A 10,205-nucleotide genomic window follows, 5' to 3' on the forward strand; every position below is an offset into this window, starting at 1 on the left:
CGTCTGAACATGCCCGTCCAAAGTAGCATCCTTAGGCAATTTGAATTGGTTAAGTTCTTACGCTGAGTATACTTGTGATAATATATAATCTCAATGGTAAAACTTGGGCATATTGCATTTAAAAAATCTATAATATTATGCGGATGACCACACTTGCAGAAATAAGTTCATATACAATCTTAATTTCAAATTTCTGTCTTTTTTTATATTTCCTTCCTTATCAGCACAAGTATAGTCGATTTTCCTTTTTATTCTTAGTCAAAGGCTACATATGTGACACTTTCAACTCACTAAGTTTCACCTAAGAATTAATAATCTTCATATCTAAAAGAGGTTTCTCGCTTTTCTTCAATAGAAATAGAAATAGAAAGTGCCTTCTCTTGGAGACCTCGATTGAAGAATGGATTAGACAGAAGTTTTGCTATTGAAAATCAAGGGATCGTTCAAAATATCAGACTAGATTCTTTCTATGGCTAGTATTTATTTATATTAAATAAATGAAATAACTATACCATGTATCACTAGGTTGCTGCAGAGGCCACTCTTACAATCGTTTCCTTTTTACCTGCACCATTTGAGAGTCAGTCTAGCTAAAATTGCTAGCCCTGTATGGTTGGAGTCAGCGACCTTAATGCAGTAGCAGTCAGCTAGATTTGAACTTTTACTTAAATTTGCAATTTTTTTTTTACTTATTTAAATTTGTAATACTAATTTGGACTATAACAAATATATATATACTTTCATAAATGTAAATTGTAACACACTGCAGATTACAATATAAAAGTCAGCTTACACTGCACCAAATCAACTCTGCTCCTAACCAATATTTCGCAATTTAACCAAACTTAAAAAGGACATTAACTGAAGATGACTAGCGCGAGCTTGCTATAAACCACTGCATAATAAAAAGGCCTAGGGACGGGAATCAATCAATCACTTACCTCTAAAATAATGGCCAAGAAGATAACTAGGACAGCAATTATACACCTTCCTCCAAATGATATTGTTGGCTCAACAAACAACCCTGGAGCAAGAGACTGCACAACTGCGATGCCAAAAGATTGTTGCATCAATGTGATTCAAAGGTTACATATCTTTCGCATCTATGAATTATGGCAACTATTCAGACTCGCATTCTATCAGCAGAGCAATTCCACCAAAATCATGCTCAACTATGTTGACTTCTCACTGGCACGTTTTATCTGAAGCGCAGCTCTAACAACATTTCCCCTTGTTATGATTCCAACCTTCCACATTTAATCACATGCCATTCAGAAACTACCCACTGCTGCCAAGCTTCTAAAATGAAATTTCAACAGAAAAGCATGAGAGTAAAATTCTTACCAGTTTACCATCACCATCTACTACAGGCAATCGACGGTATTTTGTTTCAAGCAACAACCTGGAATTGGAAACAAAATTTTAGAGCATTCAGGGTTCCAATTTTTTAGATAGACAGGAAAAAGACCAACACCATAAACTGTGTCAAACTGCACATTTCAGCACATCATCAATTTCATATTAAACATGTGGTTTGGGGTCACAATTTGTAGAAAACATATGCATAGTAATGATAAAACCACAAATTTGTAAGAAACAATAAGTCCCATCCCTGGTACAGTTCATAGAATGTTTGAGAAAGTGCAAAATATGGTGCTGTGCAAGTGAATTATCACGTAAAAAATATGATGTGACAGAGAACTAAACATATACACTCACAAATTCACAGAAAACTCTCTTTAAAAATATATATATACACATACATATATATATATATATATTATAGAATCAACAATATATAACAATAATAATACCTAGCAGCATCTTCCAGATTGGTGGATTCACGAACAACAAGTGGAGCAGGAGTCATCAAGTCCCCGACAACCTTACCATTATTCTTACCAATCAATTTCTGTATCTCGTTGAATGTCTGCAACAATTATCCAGAATTGCAAGAAGAAAGAAATTATTCACACAATTCATTGAATTCATTGAGAGGGAATCTCTTCTATCTGAGGAGTAAGCTCAAGAATTACAAAACAAGGAGCAACAAGATGGCTTTAGGTTCTAGGCTAGGGTATGACTCCATCTTAGTGGACTCACACATGGCATATGATTTTAGCAAGTGAAGTGCAGCCTACATTAATTAGGACTGTTTTGCATATACAAAGATTCTGGCTTGACAAAAAAAGGGACGATACTAATGACCAATATATTTTATTCTGCAAAGTTAAATCAAGCACTTGAGTAAAGTCATGTTCATGTTATATAAGTCAATTACTTCACATCTGAAATTTTCTAACACAGTCAAAACTGCAGTGACATAGCTGCCCATACCAAATCCACCCAAATGACAAAATAAGTTACAAAGAAAATTACGAAGTCGTCATGATATAAAGTCTAAGTGATTGTACCAATTGAATCAAATAAGAATTGAACATAAAACCTATATAGCATGAACTAGGCCAAACATGTTTCATAACTTTCAGTTGCTCTTTAATGTTTATATTTTTTCCAAAAAAAAAAAACTTGCTGTAACATATCAAACCAACTGGCATGAGTCCATTGCAATCCCTAAAGTAGGCAATAAAATTCTCAAATAAATTCAAGTTTTACATGTTATCTGAGAATATTGTGACTGATTTCCACTTGGACTGCTGCATGTGGTAAAAATTTACAATGGATTACGGATTGAGTTATATTTGCAAAGTGGATGGGGAGAATATAAATCATCTTTTCCTTCATTGTGCCATTGGTTGGGAGGTACAGTCTATGGTTTTCTCTAGTTTTGATGTTTCCTAGGTTATGCCTTGCTTGAGGAAAGACCTCCTAGTCTGTTCAAGAAGCAGATTCAAAGGCAATTTTAGCTATGACATGCGGAAGTTTATACCCCTGTGTAATATGGTCTATTTGGAAGAAATGCGATGCTAGATCATTTGATGGGATTGAGGCATCTTTGCTTCATTTGAGTCTCTGCCTTTTTAGATCTTTGTTTGATTGGTAGAGAAATATTGGAAATGTTAGTTGTTTTTCTCTTTTAGAGTTCATGGATCTTTGTAATTTTAGGTCTTAATTTGTTGCATTGCTCTCATATAATCCCCTTTTTCTAAATAAAATTTCATTACTTATAAGTTATAAAAATAATGTGATTGGGATTCCAAAGGTTTCATGACCCTTTTTATTTATGATAACATGGGATGGCACCAATTATGGATAAAATAAGCAAGAGTTGATTGAGATGGTTTAGATATGTGCAATACAGGCCTATAAGTGCTCAAATACCCAAAAAAAAAATTATTATATTAATGATGGAGCAGTGTTGGTGAAGTGCGAGGTGCACTCACTAGCGAAGGCCTCCAGGACCCTAGGCACAACACATTTTCAAAATAATGTGGTAAATTTTAAAACAGTTATTAATAAACAATAAATTTATTTAAAATAAAAAACACAAATTTTCAAAAAAAAGCTTGAAATAGCACATTCATAATCCTGATCCTTTTCTATTCCAACAATTTTCATGGCATCCAAACAGCTTCAAACAGACCAATATTTGTTATATAATGGGGCTGGCAGGTTTCCTAGAAATTTGTCTGGTGCACCCAAATAAAATTCTTGAAGAAAAAAAGGGATTGGATTTTGGGAGAGAGAGAAAGGATATAGCCAGTCCAAAATAGGCAGGGCAGGGGAATGGATTTGAGAGAGATTGAGCCAGTCCATAAAAAAGATGTAACTCATGTAAGAAATCAGGGGCCCATATCATTAGTATTAAGATCTAACAATTACATTTAAAAAGTTCTTTATCTTTTTCATAAGAACAAAAAAAGTGCACAAAAGTGCAGTTTAGGTATGCCTTTTCAAATTCACTTCAGTTTAGGTGTAAAAAGCGCTTCACCCCTGGCACTTTGCCACATTGCGCTTAAATCCCCTTTTACCAATGCTGTGATGTAGTAGTAAAAAAAGCAAAACAAAGGCCAAAATGACAGGTAGAACTTACAAATAAAAGTAAAGGTTTTTTAGAGAGGTAACTAGCGATATGGCCCTAAACAGTGAATACTGTTATATAATGATCCATATAACAAATCCCAGTCGGTTGAGTTTAAGGCTGCTAATGGACTATAGCCAGAACAAAGGCATGAATAGTTAAGTTGCAGATTAGATATCCAACATCTACAGGTCCCACATGCTGTGAGAGGAAGGTCTCATTAGATACCACCTCCTCAACATCTACAGATTAGGCAGCAACTATGTTACTACAATGCTCCAAGAACTTGAAAGGAAACATGCAAAAAAGATAGTCATGTTGTAACAAGGTATGTCTATCACTTGTACCCAAATGGTATAGTTTATACAAAAATCCATGATATTATAAGACTAGGAAAATTGATGTTTAACTTTCTCATTGCATATATAGAACTCGTAAAAAAATCTTAATGATTTACAGTCTCTAAGCAGGCAATTCTAATGGCTGTATGACTCACAACCCTACTTCAAAATATCAACGGATGGCAGCTGCAATAAAATGCTGGCATAACCATGGTTTTTATCTTGACTTCTTATTTCTAAGTTCATGGTGCCCCCTATCATGTAGCCTACACCCCTAAACATAGAAGTTAGTTCCTCTTGAGAAGATTCTCAATTCCAACAGTCTTGCTGAAGAGGACCATGTGTGCATGCACAAGTGTTCACATGTGTACATTGTGTACACAATGCACTTGCACGTGTGTTCATGTCCAAGGCGGGTCAATATACTGCATCTTTATGAATATTAGCAGATTTACAACATCAACTTCAACCATATTCCCAAAGGAGAAAACTTAGGTACAGGTCCTTCGGCGCAATACAAAAGGTTCCCCAATTAAATTTAAACACATAAGTGGATTTTAAGATTTTAATTCTACTTGGCAAAAAATTATATTGTTTGCACTATATTGGATAATACAAACATGTGTTTGAATCTAACTGGGGAACCAAATGTATTGCACCTAAGTATTACCCATTCCCAAAGTTCCTCCAACAAGAATCCCATAGCAGCACAAGCAATGGACAAAATTTAATCATGATAGAGAACTAGTATTTGGAAGAGGACCATTCTTACGTACTTTCCATGAACTGTCGACATCAGGAAACAAATTTGTGTCACTTTGATTGCCACCTAATAGTCATAAAAGAACAAATAAGTAGCTGTTTTACAAAAAATTGATAGCTAAATTGTTATTGTGACGGACAGGCCTAAATTGTTATTGTGACAAATTATTAGTAAATTTAATTTCTAATCATGTGTCTTCTGATATTGTAATTAAAATATATATATTTATTTGAAGTTAATGAAATGTATCTAATTATTCCACAAACATCTCAAATTTGGCGTCATAGTTTCCATACTACCTGATATCGAGTCAAGTGCTAACAGGTCATAGTCTGAAACGACACCAACCTGCCTCATAAAAACAACCACAAGTCAACGCCTTGAGGCAAATCAAACTCATATGAACTAATTATTTGACCCATTCAGATAATAATAATAATTTTATTGTTATTAATCAACTTTTATAATTGATTATTAATCAACTTATTACTGTTATTATTATTAATCAACTTACCAATAGAAGTGGACAATAATAAAAATCTCATCAACCAAAAATAAAATAAAATAAAATCAATCATCCATAGTCACTTAAAGGTACCATCTTGAACAAGAAAAATTGGATACTAGCTCGTTATATTTTAAAAGGGATCTAATTATCATCTACATACTAAGCTGAGTAGGTTCTTAATTCAATATCATACCACCCTAAAACTAACAAGTCAACCCAAGGGAGTTAACAATTTGGACAGAAGTATTTTGTTAGTCCTAAGTTTGCTCAAAAGATAAAATCAAGTAAATGTAGGATTTATATTATATAAAACTCAAATTCTTGGGGACTTGCTCTTATTTTAAGGGGCCAACCTTTATATATGTGTGTATTATGAAAAAAATTTAAAATTTTTGGGGGCCCACGAAGGGTGGTTGTGCCACCCACTGCTTTTGGCAAAAGTAGCATGCCCAGCCTGTGGACTCCAATTTAGATAAGGTATTTATATGATCATTGCAAAATTTCTATTATATGGCATAAGTACTTTGGCTCATATCCTCACTCCTACCCATTCCCTACATCCACACTTCCACATCTCCTTCTACCCATGGCAATCCACTCAAAGTTCTAGCAAAGGTGAGTAAAGGGGAAACAGCACACCCATCACTTCCTTGTCTACAAAGCATAACGAACTCCCCAAAATCTGTAAAACTCATATTGCAAGGGAAAGCCCCACCAGAGAGAAGGAAATAATGACATAATTTAAGATCATATACAACATACCATATTGTCACCAGAACAATGTTCTCGATTCAACATGTTTGATACTCAGTCTTCATGCAAGTTTCACATTGTACTTGGTGCAACATAGAAAGGGCTCAAATTCCCTCTTCTATAAACACTCTAAAAGAAACATTTTCACAGTTAACTTGGTGCACTCTCCTAATATTTCATTAACTCATATAGTCCTAACAATATTAACAAGACTACAGGAGATATCTCACAGCCATAGAGCAAAAGGGCATTTTCCCCAGATCTTCCAAACAGAGTAACTATTTCCTTTTTTTTTCTCATAAGTAAAAATTTCCTAATCTCTATTTTCAACAGAAAATGTTTCTCAAATTTTTATTTTTGTAAGATAAATAATTTTATTTGAAAGAGGAGCTTGTTTGGATACACAATATGTGCATTGAACCTTTTTTTTTCCCTTAGTAATTAAGATTCAAAAGATCTAAAAACTCTAGATAAGATGATGCGGGGATACTACCCAAAGTAGTCAATTAATCATACAAAGGGTCTGTTTGGATACTGCTTATTTTGCTAAAAACTGAAAACAATAAAAAATAATAATAATAATAAAGTTACTGTTCACTGCTGGGTTACTATTCATTTGCCTTAATGCACCAAGAGGTGCTGGTAAAAAAAAAAAAGCCAAAAATGCAAAACGTGGGATGTGGACATTGAATCCAGACGCTACTAATGATCTTAAAATGGATTCCTTGAGAAGATGATTTTGGCATTCAACCTCATAAAAAGGTTCTATTGTTCCTCTCTTTTCTCAAGTTTTACTGTGCTTAACACATAATTGAAGTGCCAAAATTTTTATTCTAATGCAATAAGATGGTAGCCAACATTTTGCTTCCAGCACTTGGCACTCATAGACATATTTATTTTAGGAAATATATCAAGCACAAACCAAATATCATAATTTTCTGTATATCATTCTTTAGCATTCCACAGATAACTATCTCCAAGAAACATAGCTGCTGTTAAAACATTATATCAAACAACAATATAATTTATGTTGTCAACTATACATATCTACAATTCAAGATTTAAAATAATGAACTGTTCATATGCCAAAAGATGTTGCATCATATTATGCCATATATGTGTGTGTGCACATGTGTGTTATTTATTTTCTTTCCTATCATAATTAAAACAAAAATAGATTTACCAATTTCCATTGATCATCAATAACAGGAAAACCAGTTATTCTCTTCTCTACAAGAGCGTCCAAAGCTGTAACAACAAAAGACAATGAATAAAAACACTGAATTAATCATAGGATATTCCCAAAAGTACAAGCCCAAATATCAGAAATACCTTCTTCAACAGTAGTTGTAGGTTTTACAACATGTAGTTCCTCCTTCTTTGTCATAAAATCACCAACGGTATATGTTCCGCCTCTAGGCTGAAATATCAAGATCAAACTATCAAATAAATTCTAAATGCAAAAATAAATGTAGTCTCCCCACTCCCCAACCAGAAGATATAAAAAGAGCAAACAAAATCAGCATTGGAAAGATAAAGAGACGAAAAGGATACAAATAGACATGAAACCTAATTGAAAAATGCATCTACCTTATACAATGGCAAAGACAAGTAAGCTACACAAAGAAACATCATACCTCAATGCCTCATAAACAAAATTTGTGACTTTCCAATTTTACCTTAACTACACCCTATTTGAGTCTATTTTGTAGTAAATGATTGAAATCTTAACTTGCTGTAAACAAGCACATTCAAGGCATGTGCCTTGCTCCCTAGTAGTATTATAAAAATTGCACTGGCAACTAGCATGTGTTTGGAAAATTTTAGCAAGATGTCAAAAGCGTGTGATTAGAAGCTTAAACAAGGGTGTGCTCTTCAATCTACATGTGGAAGCAGAATTGGTCTACTTTGCAAGAACCTCAAAAACATCTAGCTATCTCCCTTGTTACAATGAGAAGTGGCAAAGAGAAAAATAACTAGTAGATGTCTTTTCCATGTGGAAATTTGAAATTAGATAGTTCAACCATATCTAACATTCAAAGAAGTTGACTGCAGCCAACCAAAAAAAAAAAAAACAGAGCAAAGAAACATATATATTTGATGGGAAAAAAAAAAGAGGTTTTGACATCTAATTTGAACTTTGAAACGGGCAACTTTTTGCCAAAAAAATTCCCGGAAATGAAAACCGGCCGCTTAGTAAATCTCCATATAGTGTCAAAATACATACAAAAACAAATCAATCTGTATCTGTATATAATGTCAAAATACATACAAAAGCAAATCAATCTGTATCTATATATCTATATAGGAAAATGTTAAATGCACTACAAGTTTTACTACATAAAGCTGACAAACTAATGTGGCGATAAACGTGATTGGTTGGCTTCAACCAACTCATAACTGAAAATTTGAATTGCCTATCTATGATTCAGTTTGTAAACTTAATGTAGTAGAACTTGTAGCTAGCGCCACTCCTCTATATATAAAATATAAATAAAATCAAAGCCCATATATTTGCTAGTCATTATTCTGATATGTATTTTTTTTAATCCAGTATAAATTCTATAAGGATTCTCCTATAAAACCCTACAGACATGGACACGAGCAATTTTTGAAAAATTCTAACATTACACAATGGTTACGACACAGGTACCGCACCTCAAATGAAGTGTCCGTGCTTCTTATCAAATTTCATAAATTTTTTATAAAAAAAAAATCATAATTTGTTGAAGCAAGACAAGGTTACTGACTATTATACATAGTTACATACATATATATATAGACAGATACTGAGAGATATGTATTATATTATGTTTTCACTCATGTTCGGTAAGTTCAGGTTCAGATATTGGTAAAGCAAACACAGTGAAAACCATATAATTTAAAAAATAAAAATAAAAAACTATATCCATCAAAAGCCTTTCCAAATTTAAATGTGACAAATAAATAAAAATAAAATTCCCTCGGGGTCCAATAACTACTTTCTTTCTCTGAAATCATAAAAGACTCACCGGGATAGAGTTGGTAACGCCGACGCCGGACAAAGCGGAGACGACAAGCCTGCCGCCGCCGGCGGAGAAATGGAAACGGCGTCGTTTGGAGAGAGAAGCGGTAGCGAGAGACGAAGGTGGTGTGTGAGTGTAAGAGGGAAAGATAGAAGAAGAAGAAGAAGAAGAAGGAAAGTGATTGGGATAATGGAGAAGACGTGAGTTAGGCCATGGCGTGAGGAGTTGAGAATTTGGGAGAGAGATCGAGTTCATGGTTCGCCACACTAGACTAGACCAGAGTCTTTAATCTTTATGGCTTTTTCTGTGGATACTGTTCTGACAGCTTTAGTTTTTTTTTTAATATTTTGAAGAGAGAAATCTGAGAGAAGATTGGATTTGATTTGGGATTTCAGAGTTTCAGAAATAGTGTACGGTACTCTCTCCTGCTCTCTCTCAACTGCGGCTTCCTATTCCTGACTTTATTACCTTTCCTTTTCGGGTTTTTCTTTTTATAATTTAAAAAATTCAAAATGAGGAAAATGCCAATTGGTCGGTGAGACTTTTCGGAGCAAAGAACGCTATTGGGGTTGGTCGGCAGTTGGCACGGTTATTTAAATAACCATTTTTAATGTTTAAATAACATTAATATTTTTTACGCATATTTTTATAATATTTAAACATAAATTTTCACAACACTAAAAACTAAATAATAATACTAATATTTAAATAACCATTTTTAATGTTTAAATAACATTAATATTTTTTACACATATTTTTATAATATTTAAACATAAATTTTCACAACACTAAAAACTAAATAATAATATTAAGAAAAATGATAACGAGTGTCCTTAGGACACTAGTTAAGAAT

The 10,205-nt window shown here is 33.5% G+C and overlaps 1 protein-coding gene across 1 annotated transcript; it reads right to left on the reverse strand.

The window, feature by feature from the left end:
* Nucleotides 1-718: 718 nt before the first annotated feature.
* On the reverse strand, nt 719-9,815 carry LOC126705310 (CBS domain-containing protein CBSX2, chloroplastic). The gene is made up of 8 exons (XM_050404205.1): nt 9,359-9,815; nt 7,680-7,767; nt 7,531-7,595; nt 5,386-5,434; nt 5,100-5,152; nt 1,815-1,930; nt 1,345-1,402; nt 719-1,247 (listed from the first exon to the last, which is right to left on the reverse strand). The coding sequence occupies exons 1-8, from the start codon at nt 9,605-9,607 to the stop codon at nt 1,173-1,175; spliced, it is 753 nt and encodes a 250-aa protein (XP_050260162.1). The 5' UTR covers nt 9,608-9,815; the 3' UTR covers nt 719-1,172.
* Between the last annotated feature and the right edge of the window lie 390 nt (nt 9,816-10,205).

The sequence above is a fragment of the Quercus robur genome, chromosome 11 (assembly GCF_932294415.1).
Source record: "Quercus robur chromosome 11, dhQueRobu3.1, whole genome shotgun sequence".
NCBI lineage: Eukaryota > Viridiplantae > Streptophyta > Magnoliopsida > Fagales > Fagaceae > Quercus > Quercus robur.

Bases quoted from the DNA above. Each gene is read 5' to 3' on its own strand.
- LOC126705310 (XM_050404205.1), bottom strand. From the start codon at position 9,607: ATGAACTCGATCTCTCTCCCAAATTCTCAACTCCTCACGCCATGGCCT. The intron at 7,768-9,358 runs GTGAGTCTTTTA...TTGATATTTCAG, and splicing joins GCGTTACCAACTCTATCCCG to CCTAGAGGCGGAACATATAC. The intron at 5,153-5,385 runs GTAGTATGGAAA...TATGACTATTAG, and splicing joins AGCACTTGACTCGATATCAG to GTGGCAATCAAAGTGACACA.